The sequence below is a fragment of the Bubalus bubalis genome, chromosome X (genome assembly GCF_019923935.1).
Source record: "Bubalus bubalis isolate 160015118507 breed Murrah chromosome X, NDDB_SH_1, whole genome shotgun sequence".
NCBI classification, from domain to species: Eukaryota; Metazoa; Chordata; class Mammalia; order Artiodactyla; family Bovidae; genus Bubalus; species Bubalus bubalis.
Genome location: NC_059181.1, coordinates 12,668,938 through 12,684,820, shown reverse-complemented (window position 1 = coordinate 12,684,820; position 15,883 = coordinate 12,668,938). Strand labels below are relative to the sequence as shown.

Here is a 15,883-nt window from a genome sequence, read left to right as displayed (position 1 = left end):
TTTCCTGTCTGGCTTCTTTTACTTAGTATAGTGTTTCCAAGGTTCATGCAGTTTGTAGCATGTATCAGTACTTCATTCCTTGTCATGGCTGAATATCATTCCAATGTATGGATACACCACATTGTATTTATCCATTCATCTGTTGATGGACATTTGGATTGTTTCCATTTCTTGGCTATTATAAATAGTGCTGCTATGAACAACTGTGTACAAGTTTTTGTGTGGACATGTTTTCATTTATCCTGGGTATATACCTAGGAGTGGAACTGCTGGGTCATATGGTAACTTGATTTAACCTTTTGAGGAACTGTCAGACTGTTTTTCAAGGTGGCTATACCATTTTACATTCCCACCAGCAATGTATGAGGGTTCCAATTTCTCCACATTTATTATTATCTTTTTCGATTGAGGCCATCCTAGTTTGTATGAAGTAGTATCCTTCATTGTGGTTTTGATTTGCATTTCTCTAATGACTAATGATGTTAAATATCTTTTCATGTGTTTACTGTGTTTGTACACCTTCTTTGAAGAAATGTCTATTCAGACTCTGCCCATTTTTGAAATTAGGTTATTTTTTAAAATATTGAGTTGTAAGAGTTCCTTATATATTCTAGATACCTCACCAGGTAAATGATTTGCAAATATTTTCTTCTATTTCATAAGCTGTCTTTTCACTCTCTTGAAGGAGTCCTTTGAAACACATTTTATTGATGAAGTCCAGCTTATTTTTTCTCTTTTGTTATTTGTGCTATAGGAGTCATATCTGAGAAACCATTGCCAAATCCAGATCATGAAGATTTATTTTTGCTTTTTTCCCCAAGAATTTTATAGTTTTACCTTTTAAATTTAGATCTTTGATCAATTTTGAGTTAATTTTTATATATGGTATGAGGTTGGGGTCTGATTTAATTCTTTGCATGTGACTATCCAAATGTCCCAGCACACTTGTTGAAAAAACTATTCTTCCCCAATTGAATGATCTTGAACCTTTACCAAGAATCAACTGACCAGAGGGTGAGGGTTTATATTTCTGGTCTCTCTCTCTCTCTCTCTCTCTCTCTCTATATATATATATATATATATATATTTTTTTTTTTTTTTTTTTTGCCATGTCACTTGTGGGATCTTAGTTTCATTGCACCCATAGCAATGAAAGAGCAGAGTCCTAACCACTGGATCACCAGGGAATTTCCTGGACACTAAATTCTATTCCATTGGTCTATATGTCTATTGTTATTATAGTACTACATTGTTTTGATTACGGTAGCTTTGTAGTAAGTTTTCAAATTGTAACACGTAAGTCTTCCAACTTTGTTCTCCTTCAAGATCATTTTGGCTACTCTGAGTCCCTTAAGTTTCCATAATATTGTGAGGATCAACTTGTCAATTTCTGCAAAGAAGTCAGCTGAGATTTCTTATTGGAAATTGCTCAATACTTCAGAGTTTAATAAACAATGAGATTTGTAAAACATTTATCTATTATTTGTTTATAACAGCATTTGAATTTCTTACTTCATTTAATTAATGACAGAATGTATAAAAAATAAAACTTTTATTGAGGGACACCTGAAGCCCAATAGAATCTTGCTATTAAAAATATGAACTATGTTTGTAGTACTATTTCTTTTGTGGGGGAAACTTCCAGTTAAAGTATATGGGCTTCCCCTGGCTCAGTGGTAAGGAATCTGCCTACCAATGCAGGAGCCGTACAAGACGTGGGTTCAATCCTTGGGTCTGGAAGATTCCCTGGAGGAGGGCATGGCAACCCACTCCAGCATTCTCACCTGGGAAATCCCAGGGCAGAGGAGCATAGTGGGCTACAGTCCATAGGGTCACAAAGAGTTAGACACGACTGAAGCAACTTAGCATGTACGCATACACACACACACACAGTGACTTGTTTCAATGAAATTTTCTACTCTCAAATCAGATCAATTACCACCTGATGGGAGATGGAAGGAAGGGTGGTACATGAACTGCCCCACGGCACAAACCCATGTCAGTTTCTATACGTGGAAACATAGTGATCGCTTAGTATAGTAGTGTTAACAGTATAGTCTTAACAGTGAAAGTACTTGGTTTCAAATCCTAGCAGGATAAACTTGGGTAGGTTAATGTAAACGCCATAAACCTCAGTTTCCTCATCTACAAATGGGGATACTATCCACTTTGTTGCCTTCCGAAAAATAAATGTATTAATATAAGTAAAATACTTGGCAATTTGCCCAGTCATAGTAAGTGCTATGAACATAAAATTGACAAGCTTCAGTTACTTTGAGTCAATCTAGATAAACAGTATGGCTGAAATCATAGGCCACAAGTCTGTATGACACTTGAGAAACTTGGAGTAAAGATTTGGTGACACAGTTCTTTAAGAAAGTGTTTTAGCTCCATCCTTTGTTTAGAAAGATAAAGAAAGTTGGAGAACATTTACACATGTTATCACAAAATTTAAGTTCTCCCCCTCACACCATTTACTTAGTTGGTCTTCTTATCCTTAAAGACAAAGTGAGGGCCTGAAACCGGTTGACAAATCTGGTCCCCTGCCTGTTTTTGTAATAAAGTTTTCCTGGAACACAGTCACACCCATTCATTTACATATCATCTATACTACTTCTGCACTACAATGGCAGAGTTGCACAGTGAGTAGGGTTGAGTAGCCAGAAATCCAATGACTCATAGAGCCTCAAATATTTACTATCTGGCCCTTTACAGAAAAATTTTGCCAACCCCCTGTTCCAAAACATGAAGAAATCCTTATTAAGTTGTCCACCTTTGCTTCCTCCACAGCACTATGCAGGAAGTTGACATCTTCCTATCTTCCTCAAACCACCAAGTGAGTGTCTAGCAACATAAAAAGGAGGCAACACTCAAGTGTAAAATAAACCAAAGTTTTCAAAATGCCGGGGGGGGGGGGGGGGGGAAGCTTTATAAATACAAAAAAAATTATCAACATCAGTAAATAACAGGATTTGCCCTGCTTTACAATAATTTCTATCCCTTAAACTGATTCCAACTTCAAAGACCCATTATCCTTCATTTGAATTCAAACCAGTTCTTTACAAAGAAGGAATGACCGTGGAGCTGCTTGCTGTTCAAACAAGAGGGACCACAGTGCTCCCGATGGGGATGGCCTGGCAATCACATCAGTCAGTGCAAAATCTGCATTTTATTAAAGACATTTGGGAAGGTCCATTCAAAAATACATTGTGCTCAGTAAAAATTAACCATTTCATGCTGATAATTAAGGTTACCACGGAATAGATATTTGTATAATATTTACAGCAACAATAGAAATTTTACAGAAGTTTAGAATGGAATACATGCCAGAAAAAACTTGATAAGATGTACCAACACATGATACAAAGAGTTATATAAACACTTTACAAATGGTACATAATTAGCTTGTGAGGAATTTAAATATTCAACACTTTAAATTCAGCTTGGATTCAAAAATTAAAAAGGTTAACACCACGTCACACCCTTGCCACAGTACAAAGTATGGAATTACACTTTTTATTATGGATTATAAAGTCTGTGCAATTAAGAATTTCAACTGATTCTTCATCTACCGCAAATTTAGATGTTACATCACTCTGGCTTATCCCTATTTTTGTTTTCAGGCACAAGCAGGGTTTTCAAAGTCTCCCTGCCCTGTGTCTTCCCAGATACCCCCTTCAAACTTCCTAGAGATTGAAGAAGCTCAGAATAGTCTTCTAAATATATACAGAATAACTACCTGAATTCAAAATGGCACAAAGCAATTCTTGGAGATAGGAATTAGGGGCAACTATTTTGTTTGGTTTGTTTCTGTTGATCAATCCACATTTACGTGAGAATTTACTTCTTACAATCACAGCATTACCCCTCCAGCCTGACTCAATCAGTGACCAAGGAGGAAACAAGGAGAGGGAAATGGACCGAGTTGACTATAATCAATTGTATATTAATACTTCTAGTGAAAACAGATTTTATACAAGCTTTACTTTCCATTTTGGAAAATCTAAGCTGTGGAGAACTTAAAAGTTCTCCAGAAGGAAAAGCATCCTTTTTTTTTTTTCCCTTGAAACTGAATGTGTTATAATTGGAGCTTTTGACAACTCTGGCAATAAATACTTTAATCCCTGAACGGGGACAAAAGTCAAGGCATCTACCTTTTCTATTCCTGGGTTTTGTCTGATTAGCCCTGAAGCAGAGCACTGGGACAAACTTGTCTATGCCTGAAATGAGTCACATCAGGCTTTTGGGAATGTAAAATCCCAAACCAAAGGAAGTCCTGAGGAATTCTTAGCAGTCTGTCAAAATGGAGAGGATGGAGGAACAGATAAGGCCTCTTTCTCCCTGATACTCTGTGCTGGAAGAGTAGCAAACAAGGCAACTTCTAATCTGCATACAACATGGAGACCGATTTTTAAGATTCCAAAGGAAGATCAAAATACAACCCAAGGATCAAATGGGGTTCAGAGAGCTTAACCTTGTGGGTAATGAAGGGCCTTAGAAGAGATACCAGTTTTACTGCTGTAGTTCTCTGGCCCTAGAAATCCAACGTGTAGACTATTACAAATTTTTTCTGGCAAAATAAAAGACAAACCTCCCTCAAACTTGGGAGTAAACAGTTAGTGAATGAAAGTACAAGGCAGGTAGTGATTATATTTAATACCCTATAGGAAATACATAGAAAGGTGGATCAGTGCCTGGAGTGGAGAAAGGTAGAGTCAGGACCAGGCCAAATGCTGATGTATTAACAAAGCACTATGTGAAATGAATATTCATGTAGTAACTGACTTGGCACAAAATTCTATGACTGTTTATAGTACATTCAGTTAAAAAAGAAGAAATAGAATAGAATAGGGCAGCAGGCCCACAGTTTTCTAGCCACTTTACTACTATCACATTGTGTGTATACAGAAAGACGTCGGACTCATCCTGTCATGAATTCACTTTCTTGCATTTACTCATGGTTTCTAAGACAGTATTTTTTACCCAGCTGAATCAGACCTCAAGATATTCTGCATCTCAGCTGGTCAAGATGCAAAAGGAAGAAATCAGAACCACTTACAAGTTTTTATTTTGTAAGTTGGCCCTTCAAGTCTCTAAGAGAACGTTCTTGTGGGATTCTGACCCTGGGATTAGCGACAGGACATTTAACAACATTTGTACTGTCGTTTCTGCAGCCTCTTTTAAAGAAACCATTTTTTTAAACTGCAAATAAGTTTTCTCTGCCTACACACTTTATTAGTGATGAACTGAAGGAGGCAAGGAAATATTTCATTATTTTCTGACTTGGTTCAGTGTATCATACCACATTCCCAGGTCACAAAAGTACGAGTCTGTGGATCTTAGTGCTCGCATGGAGCTCAATGTCCTATTATAATGCAGGAGGTAACAAACTTCTAGATATAAAAGCAGTGCTCTCCAGAAAAAAATGTTCTGACCGGGAGAGAATATGCAGGTTTCTGAGTCCCAGCTGAGCTCTAGGAATAAGTTGCAATGAGCCATTGCCCTTGCTAAAAGTTGAATCACCACCAGGACCTAGGTGAGCAGAAATGGACAGAGCCTTCTACATACTTGAAAAGTAATCCTCTGGCCTTGAAAAAAAGTTGCACACTTATGAGTCATTCTCATACATAGCTACAAGAAAATAAATGGCTTTTTTCCTTATTTACTCTAAAAACTAGTTTAAGAAGTGAGGGTACTATGACGTTAACTAAGAGGTGCAGGGAAGGGAAAATGGGATAGCATTTCGTAGCAAAGCCCACTAATTTTCAGGATAGGAACATGCTAAACTGGCTAACTTTACACCACAAGGTACTTTATAATACATGACGTGACTAGAAACTAACCAGCATAAATCTGAGCTTAGAATTAAAGTACAACTGCATATGGTGAATCTTAAAGTATGTTTTAAAACAGATTTAACCAAAGCATACAGCACAAATACTCCTATTACAGCCACATCATGACCACCAACTAAGAGTTTTTTGCTTCTAATTGGTCTGTCATACGCCAATGTTTGTAAAGAGTTATTAGATGACTTGAATAGAAAACAAAGACATTTTCTTGTGGGAGACACAGCTAAAGCCACGTATGCCTTTGAGCAGTTGGTAAAAATCATGCCAATCTGCCAGGCTGCTGCTTGCTTCTTAAATATAAGCTTCATGGCTCTATGAAAGAGTTTCTAAGGATGCTGACCTAGAATTTAAGTTCTCAAACACCTATGAAGTGACTCTGATCTCTTCCCAAAAGATGCACCTTTTAGCAGGCCCAAGATAATGGAAACGAACAATAGGATTCCAGGGATTCGAGAATAGTGGTAGAAGACTCTTTAAGAGAATGTGACGCTGAAGAATTCATACCTGTAGTCTTGTAGCCTGCAGAGAACCAGGGCTGAGCCAAGTTCTGCGGGCGGGTGGGCTTAGAATTCAGGAGGGCAGGGTTTCTCAACCTCAGCGCTACTGACATTTGGGGTTGAATCATTCTCTGTCTTTGTGGAGTGGGCGGGGAGGTGTTCCTGTGCACACAAGATGTTTACAGCATCCCTGGCTTCTACCTACTGGATTCCAGTAGCACACCACCACCCCAGTTGTGACAATCAAATATGTCTCTGGCCATTGCCAAATGTCCCCAGGAGGCAAAACTGGCCCTGGTTGAGAACTGCTGCTGTAGAGACAACTCACTTGAGCTCCTCAGGATGGAGCACTTGTTGTCTTGGGCTCTGGAGAGGCTAAACCTCTGACTGAGATCAAAAAAGGTTCAGTAAAAGTTCATTCAGAACTTCTGAGAAGAATAACGAGGATGGCAGTAAAGCAAAGGTAGAAAAACAGCGAAGCAGTTTCTTTGCAAAAGATCAGTGACACTTTGATAAAATAAAGTAATTCATAAGCCTTCATTTGACCTTTTAATCCTTTAGGGAGTTAGGGCAGATAATAGAACATGGATGCCATAAACCTCCCTTCCTAAAGAAAATGCAGACTTTTGAGACTTTTAAGTCCTTAATCTCATCACAGATAGCAATCTTTGTGAGGCCAATAATTCATCACAGGAGGAAAATGAGTTAAAAGCTAAGAGAGGGCCCATTGGATTTGAGAGAAAACTTTATAATTCCCCTCTGCAAGCAGGAAGAGAATCATGCATGCTAGAAATGTGGATTGGAGTTCACTTACAGCTTACTGAGGTCAATGAAAGTCAGAATGGACAAAAGCTGAGAAGAGGATAAAAGAGCTACCTCAAAAACACTAGTTGAAAACATTGTAGATATTTTCTGGCTCAAATCTGGGAATGTACGAAAAGTATGTATTGACTCTTCATCAGTTAGGTTTACTTTACTCTAGGTAGAAGGCAATTATTCTAGCCCTTCTTTGAAGAACCATCAGAATATAAATGTTCTGCAAACATCTGAGATCCCAGTGTTAGCAAGGATGAAAACATGGGAAACCAGCCCCTAGGTGACAACGAACCTCAAATGCCACAGCATGGCAATGTGACTGCGCAGTTTCTAAGCGCACAGCACAGTGAGAAGTCTTTCCAGAGGAAAAAATGGAGTTTCTGGTTTGCAAGGGGGAATACAAGGTACAGATTGAGTTTAAAAAAGAAGAGTTACACACCCTTTTAGTCATTAGTATCCAGGCAAAAACTGCTAAGGGTCCACGTCACTATATAACTGAGCAGCTGCCTGGAAAAAGCCAGAATTCAGAGCTACTCAGACAGCACTGAACTGGTGAAAGCAGTCAGATATAAAAAGAATCGAAGAGCATGCAAACTATTGGTTAGAATCAAATTGTTTCAATGATAGTACCCAGTTGAGTTTCATTTTAGTGCCTATTACACTTATTAAAATTAAATTAAAAGCACCTTAAAATGACCTCTATATATAATCAATACACATCATTATAGTAGTTATATAAAAATGCAATATGCACACAGTTTAAGCTTCAAAGTAACTAAGACCTTTTTCTTTATAATCTTCATAATCATCAGAGCTATGATTCTTAACATCTTAGGGGAGGGGGAACAGTAACTCAGCACATTTCAATTATAGCTGACTTGTTTCAGGGCTGATACTCTCACAATCCTGGGCCAAGTAATAAATACTGAGAATATCTATTTGAGGGGTGGGAGAGGATCTTTAAAAATATTATTGCTAAGAGACTACTTCTGAAAATCTAATACATTTGATGAATGACAGTGTTGAGGGGATTTCTGTCAAGGATGGCCCAGGGACATGGGGCTATGCCCCTTTTGGCCAAAGGCCTTGATGATACTTGGAAATAACATGGGAGTTGAAGGCGATCAAAGGAGGGAAAGATAAGTCCTGTTCTGGCCACATGTGTGCATGTGTCTACTCATGTACATGATAACCTTGCTATAAATGGACCATCCCAGGAAGATGAGTACAGCCATTTTCTCTACATCTGGAATTGCTTCAGGAGCCTTCTAAATATATTGGAAAGAGCAATAACAACAACAAAAAAAACCATTTAGAAACCGAAGTGCCACACAGGTATCTCCCATCCTACCAGCTGCAAGTCTCCAGTACAGCACGCGGGATTCAGGAGCATAGAGCTGGTATGCAAGATCTGCAGATTGATACCTCTAACAACCTCACAACTAGGAATGTTCACTGGCAAATCTTTGGTCTACGCTCTACACTAATGGAAGTAGAAGAGTACATTTTCTCTACAAAGTCCCATGAGTAACCCTGGATCTGTTCTCCCCTCAGGTGCAAGGAACGTCCCTGGACATGAACAGGAGCCAAGTGTGTGAGGACGGAGATAGGCCTGCTAGAGTTCTTACTGGCCTAGCCAACTTTCTTCCCCTGCAGGTTTGGGAGGAGCTGCTGCATCTTGTCTGCTACCAAGGATCGTGTCTAAAAGCTGCTGCTGGAGTCTCAAAGTTGAGCAAGCTTCCTACCATTACACTCCCATGCAGCCACAATTTCAACTCCCTTGAGTAGAAGTATAATACTCACTTCATATCACAAATGTATAAAAATATGGCAGATAGTGCCATAACGATACTTCCTTAAATGATTATATTTATAAAACAGACAGATATTTATCATATATATATTTATATATAGAATAAAATACTCCTGATGCAATATATAAATGTTACTGTTTAGTTTTTATAGAAACTACTGTAGCTGTCCCACTGCTTCACAATGTTCCAAACAGCTCAAAGTAACTTTACATTTAACAGAAAAGGAATGATTATAACAGTACAATATTAATTAATTATAAATAAATGTTACAAACCCTATCAAATATGGAAGTTTAGAAAACAATTTAAGACATACAGTTAGGTCATCCGCTAACCCTTCAAAGGGATACTCTTGGATTACAACAAACCCCACATTTAGTCTAGGTGGAAACAAATCTGTGGTAAGGATATCAGTCAACACCTATTTTTCTATCACTTGCAATGCCAGAACACACCCTGGCTTTCCCAAGTTCAACGGCGATTGCACTAAAGCTGGAACGTAAGGGGGAGAACCTGGCAAGAATGTCTTCTTCCTCAATGGCACACTATGCATTCTCACACAAGACTCGTGGGGACTGGTGATCCCTAAGGAACTCCTGTGGCTCTAAGATCCCTGACTAGCATTTGTGGCCGTGGGGAGCCAGCTGGCCCCACACATACAATATTGCACACACCTTCATAAAGCTGAAAATACTGGCTTACCACTCTGGCCCCGCCCATTCCCCCACCCACCCCACCCACCCCTCCCCTTCTAACTGGATTGTCCCTGTCCCCTCCCACCCCCGCCCCCTTCTCCAGCACACATTACAAGGCTGTCTCTTTTAAATCATTCAGATTTGGCATTCTGGACCGATTTGTTCTGTTATAAGGGTGCCCATTTGGCCCACTCTTGGCACCCAGCTGTTCGGAGTAGGAAGGCCCCTCTGTGGCACTCCGGGTCACAGAGGACACGTGCCAACCAGGGTCCATCTGACCTGGCAGCTGGAGGGCCGGCCTGCCCTTTGGTGTTGGCTCCTGCCGGATGTTACTGCTCCCGCCAGAGGCCTGGCTCAGAGGGTGAATCCGAATTTCTGAGAAGGAATTTTTGGCTTGTTGAGTTGTTAAGGGCTGGAAGCGGGGGTCTGAGGAAGCCGGGTGATTTGAGGCTGAAGAGAGATGTAACAGCTTGCGCAGTGATTTTAATGGCTGGCTCTGAAAGAAAAGATGAGGGTGCATGTAGGGTTTAAGTTAGAGTAGACCTGAAAGATGGGAGGAAATGGAGTGCAGATCTGAGACGACTGTGTGGAGTTAGGGAGGGTGCGTGTGGGGGAAGAGGGGCCAGTCCAGACTTATCTGTGCTTTTGTTCTTCTTCAGAAAAGATGGAAGTTATTTTTCTTTAACAAAAAAGCTTACAAATGTAGAAGAAATCTAAAGCTGGTGTGGTGAGTGATCCAAGGCTTAGGCACCTTGTATCTGGCTGCACCCCATCTTTTTGGGAGGAAGGGGGGAATCTCCTGCACCAACCAGCAAGAAGAAGGGAAAGAAGGGATGTGCCTCTCCCTTTGCAGAAGACTTCCTTCCCAACAGCTCCACAGAAAGCTGCTGCTTAGGTTTCACCTGCAAAAAGTCAGCCATTTGACCATATATAGCTGCAAGAGTCACTGGAAAAATGTAATGTTTCAATAGGCAGCAACATACTCTGCTAAAAATTGTGTATCCTCTTTTCTTCTTATCTCCTCGATTTTCCCTTTCCCTTGGCATTGCAAAATCCCAATGGTCCCTTTCTGCACTCTAACTTTTTTTGGTTTTCATTATGTTTTGAGGGGGAGGTAAGGTATGGGCACTAAAAATGCCAAGCACAGAGAAATGAGCACAAGCCCTGTAGACTCTAAAACACAGTTCACTCACAGGAGGGTTTTGATTCCTAACAGCCTGTCTGTTGTGTGCTTGGGGCTGGGGCCCCGGGGGGGTGCTGCACTGGGAGGGGGACTTCAAGGCAGGAGGAAGGGTCCTCCTCTCCTTTTTGTTAGACTTGACAAGGTCACCACCAGAAGAGGCATGGGAAAGCACCCTGACATTCATGGCCCTCACCGCAGAACCTGACAAACGGGCCACAAGCATCTCTGGCTGTCACTCCTCAAAGGCCTTAAGCCAAGCAGAAGGTTGATAATCTCAAAACACACTAAAGATTCGAGGGAAGATGGCACTGAAATCCAGGGGCTACTGCCTGAGCACTGACTCAAGGAGAAGTCACTCTTGGGGAAGTGTCCTCCCCATGGCCATTCCGGAGTCTGTCCAGAAACGTTCTGTGGTGCCCATGGTAGGCAGCACCATCCCCCCCCCACCCCAGCCTATACACATTATAAGCAGAAAATATGAATGGTTGGGCAAATATGATCGAAACTTAGGGATCTCTTGTCAGCAGCTCTAAGTAACAACTTACAGTTAGAGAAAGTAAACAACAAACTTATAAAAACAGAACCTCTTCCTCCAAATCACAGACATCCATGGTCATTTATAGACACACGTAACCTTATGGCCTCTAAAGCTCACAGTTCAGAGGAATAAGAGATTTAGAAAATATTGAATACAATCGAAAACAAGTTAGATTATGTTATTATGCAATACCAAAGATATACAATATTTTAAAATTTCCAATCAAAATAGTTTGCTTCAAGGAGATAAGACCTCAGTTACATGAAAAATTTATGGATTCAGTATCTGGCTTGTATGGCAGGGAAATTATGGCATACAAGCCATATGCAGGGAAATGTGACTACACATACTGTCTAATATGCGGTTCCTAATGTGAACGTTTGCCAGTTTTCTATCAAAACTAGTATAGATTTCAGAAGCTTAAACAGTCTTCCAATAAAGTGTATTATATCTGTCTTTCAAGGTGTTCGCACTACATCCTCTTACCCTCCCTCACATTTTATGGCACGCTTCACTGTTACCATGAATTATTGTTATCTGTGGATTTTCTCTCTCTCTCCTAGGCTGCAGAGTGTTTCTGGGCTGGAGATGTATCTTATTCAGTTCTCCCCTCCCCTCAGGTGAAAACTAATGGAAGCTCCCCTTTTTCCCCCATTAGGACACTGAAGCAAGATTCATCCGGACTCCTAAGATGCACCTGGCTATCACTGAGGGTATGTTCTGGGGAGACTCTCAGCCTTGCTGTAACACTGAAAGGCTAAATTTCTCAACCCTGCCCTCTCTTCAGCAGAGACTAGTCACTGCAGAGTCTGAGAGTCTAAGAGTGATGCAGGCACCACTCACTTGGGTCTGTAGATCAGAGATCTTCTCAGGACGCCACTCCTTGGGTCTGCTGCTCGGGGTGCTAGCAGAGTGAATGGCTTTCTGTAATGTCAGAAGATCAGGGCCATCAGAATTGGGCACCTAGAGCAGAATACGGACAAGGATTCAATAAGCACACGGGTAAGCCTCATTAGGATATGCAGCCACACCCCAGAAGAGAAAGAAAGCAAATCCGACCAAACCAAAACTCAATCCCCTCCCCTCCAAAGAAAAGAGTTGATAAAAAAAGAAATCAAACTTTCCCAATGTTCACAATGCAAGTGATGCTAGTTAAAGTCTGCTGCCCTCTTAATAATTTTCCCTGCGGTAGGAAAAATTGGCAGATGTCATGCAGCTTTGTTAAACCTCAACCCTTCAAGCATTCCCATGCTGTTAGTTTTAGACGCTGTAAGAGAGAGCAGTTAAATTGGGCTGTACCAGGAATTGCTGTCGTATCCTCATTCCATATTGCAGTTAGGTTATGAACCAGTTCAATAAAACAAAAATGTGTTTCTGCTGGGAAAATGATCCAAACACTGTTTTTGGTGGTGCCAAAGAAGTCTAGCAGGCTTTCAAGGATAGCAAAGTGAGAAAGTATGGTTTGAATCATATTCCCAAGACACTGCCCAGGAAACCTGGGTCTAGCATTATGCACTATGAAAATGCTGGAAATTTGTGCCACAAATTCCAGATAAATGCAATTGGTCCACTCACCGACTTTGGTGAACACAGGAGAGTAACGCCAAATGCCAAGCAAAAGCCCTGGCCTTCAACTAAGTGACCAGCAAAAGCTAGAGCCAGGCAAGGAAAGAGCAAATCACCAACTAACAGAAGCTGTTTTTTCATGGAGCCTGCAAGCTCACTCAATTTGGTCAATTTTACTTGGTTTCAAAGAAACAAACTGCCAACCAAGTGTTAACAAACTTTGTGAGCCAAACGAAAAGACATTTGTTAATTGTAAATGTTAATCGAATTCTTTACAGGAAATAAGGGATTTCATGAATACTGTCTGCCAACAACTGGCTAATTAGACAACCCAAACTAGCCTTTCACTAGTTGGTTTGTTTAATAGCCCTTTATGCTTCAACCTCCTTAACTGATCCAGAAATTCCAGAATGTCAAAGAATTTATATCTCAATGAATTTATGGAACTGGCTCAGGTACTTAACTAGCACAAAGAGAATATGACCCCATGAAAATAAAAGACATGCTGTTGTCATCAGTAAAACAAGTTTACTGGAGCAGTTTTCAGGGCTACCATACGTAAAAATGGGTACCATGGGTGGAGTGACTACAGGAAGCTTTTTCAAAGAAGAACTATGCTTTAAATGATTCTTTGAATTAAAAAGAGGAAAGAGGGATTTCTTGATGCTTGGATTCTCCCCGTTGGTGGAATCTGTCTGCAATATAAGATACAAATAAACTAATTGCCAAGAAAAAAAAAAAAGGTGTTCTTATCGAAAATCCTAGCCCTTGGATGCCCTCAAATTGTTAAGTATTAACAGTCACTGAAAGAATCTCTGTGCTGTGTGTGCATGTAGAGAGGCTTTGTGTCATTTCTCACCTGGACATGAAGATGCCAATAATGTAAATTGAAGACATGCAGAAACTTCTATGTATATAAAGAACCTTTGGACAGGATCAATACCTACAGCAGGAACGCCTCTAGAGACTTACACACATATATTCACATTCAGCTTATAAAACATTTAAGGATTTATTTATTATCAGAAATATGACTGTTATAAAGAATTATGTTTAAAGGGCTATCGATGAACTTCAATCTTTTCCCAATTGCCAGAAGAGACTTAAGCAACTAAATAATCTCATGTAATCCACATGCCTATTTAGGAAAAAGAAAAAGATACTGCAAACCTTTTTGAACGTGGTCAACTCTTAAACCAGAAAACATCACTTGGAAGGGGAATGTATCAATATTGTAGGATTCTACTGTTGAGGAAGAAGCCTGGCTCTACACTGTGAGAAGTATTCACGCCATGGAAAATAGCTGGCACAATGCAGAATATGCCACAAAAGTAAAGAAAAAGAAAGTTCAATCTTCAAACTGAAGCATGATTACCAGTTGAGATACTAACTAACTAGGGTACAATTACCAAGTTGGCAAAGTCACCATATGCTCTGAGGGCTTATGTAACTGTCTGAATGTGGAACTGAAGCCGGATTTCCCAAGACGGTTTCCAGATTTGCTTGAGTCAAAGCAGGCACCTTTACAATAGTGAATGATTTTTTGGCATGACTTTACCCTGTTTTGGATATTTCAATTGTCAGAGCACCAGAATGTCTGTGAAGGTTCAGATCATCTTTTACTGGTGTGTCTGAAAACATTCAAGAAAAACAGCCCATAAGGTTTTCCTGTTCCCAAGATAGGGATCCGTGAAGAGTTTAACTTGTGTGGCTAAGGAGGCCACAGGAGAGCCCTCAGATATGTGTATGTATGACTGATTCACTTTGCTATTACAGCAGAAAGTAACACAGCACTGTCAATGAACTATACTCCAATTAGAAACAAATAATATATAAAATACAGAAGCAACAAGGATATTGTATAGCACAGAAAGTTCTAGCCATTATCTTGTAATACTTTAAATTCAGTATGCTGCTTGCTGCTGCTAAGTCACATCAGTCGTGTCCGACTCTGTGCGACCCCATAGACGGCAGCCCAACAGGCTCCTCTGTCCATGGGATTCTCCAGGCAAGAATACTGGAGTGGATTGCCATTTCCTTCTCCAATGCATGAAAGTGAAAAGTGAAAGTGAAGTCCCTCAGTTGTGTCCGACTCTTAGCGACCCCATGGACTGTAGCCTACCAGGCTCCTCCGTCCATGGGATTCTCCAGGCAAGAGTACTGGAGTGGGCTGCCATTGCCATAAACTGAAAAAATACTGAATCGCTATACTATACACCTGAAACTAATTAATATTGTAAGTCAATTATATTTCAATTAAAAAATTCACATTAAAAAAAGAGAGCATTCTCAAGAACAAGCAGCAGGAGGCGCTCCACACCTCCTGGTGGGACCCTGGCAGGGACTGAGCTGGGCCTGCTATCCAGGAGAACCCACCTCCAGCTCTCCAAACTGACTGTGCAACTTCAGGCAGGTCACAACTTGCCTGGGCAGTTCCTATATCAGCAAAATAAGGGGGTTAAACTAGATTTAAGATCCAGAGACTTCTCTCTGTGCACTGGGTACCAGGTTTCCATTTTGTTCAATCTTGCGCAAAGGCCACAATGCTTTAAGTCCTTCAAAGTTCATTTACCTAGGTTTCCTTTCGCTGAGTTCTAGTGAGCGAAGAAAAGTTGAATTTAATTCTGTTCCAATGCTCATTTGAAGGAGGCAGTTACCACAATATCAAGCTTGGGAGCCTGTGGTCTGCCAGGAAATACTACACTGAGTGCTCTTTGGAAATCTTACTTTAGATATCAAAGTCCTTTAAACATTTTCTTTCCTATTTTAATTAAAAAAATGCAGAGGTATAAACAACTTTTGGTTTGGAAGGCTTAAGTCATTGTGACCTGTGCAGAGATAATTTGCAGTTACTTTACATATCAAAAATGAAAAGTATGAAACCCTGAAACAAGTAAGTTCAAGTGAAGAGTATGTTAGAGA

The 15,883-nt window shown here is 40.3% G+C and overlaps 1 protein-coding gene across 5 annotated transcripts in view; it reads right to left on the bottom strand.

Moving 5' to 3' along the window:
- Window positions 1-3,150: 3,150 nt before the first annotated feature.
- Window positions 3,151-15,883, bottom strand: part of CDKL5 (cyclin dependent kinase like 5) — a 182,082-nt gene continuing 169,349 nt past the window's right edge. For 4 of the 5 annotated variants that reach the window (XM_025277318.3, XM_044937450.2, XM_044937451.2 and 1 more), the window contains 3 exons: window positions 13,534-13,656; window positions 12,239-12,358; window positions 3,151-10,170 (listed from right to left, as the gene is read on the bottom strand). In XM_025277318.3, the coding sequence (XP_025133103.1) occupies window positions 9,784-10,170; window positions 12,239-12,358; window positions 13,534-13,656 (630 nt within the window). In that variant the 3' untranslated portion in view covers window positions 3,151-9,783. The remainder of the gene's footprint in view (window positions 10,171-12,238; window positions 12,359-13,533; window positions 13,657-15,883) is intronic. The other variant, XM_044937452.2, reaches the window with a different exon arrangement.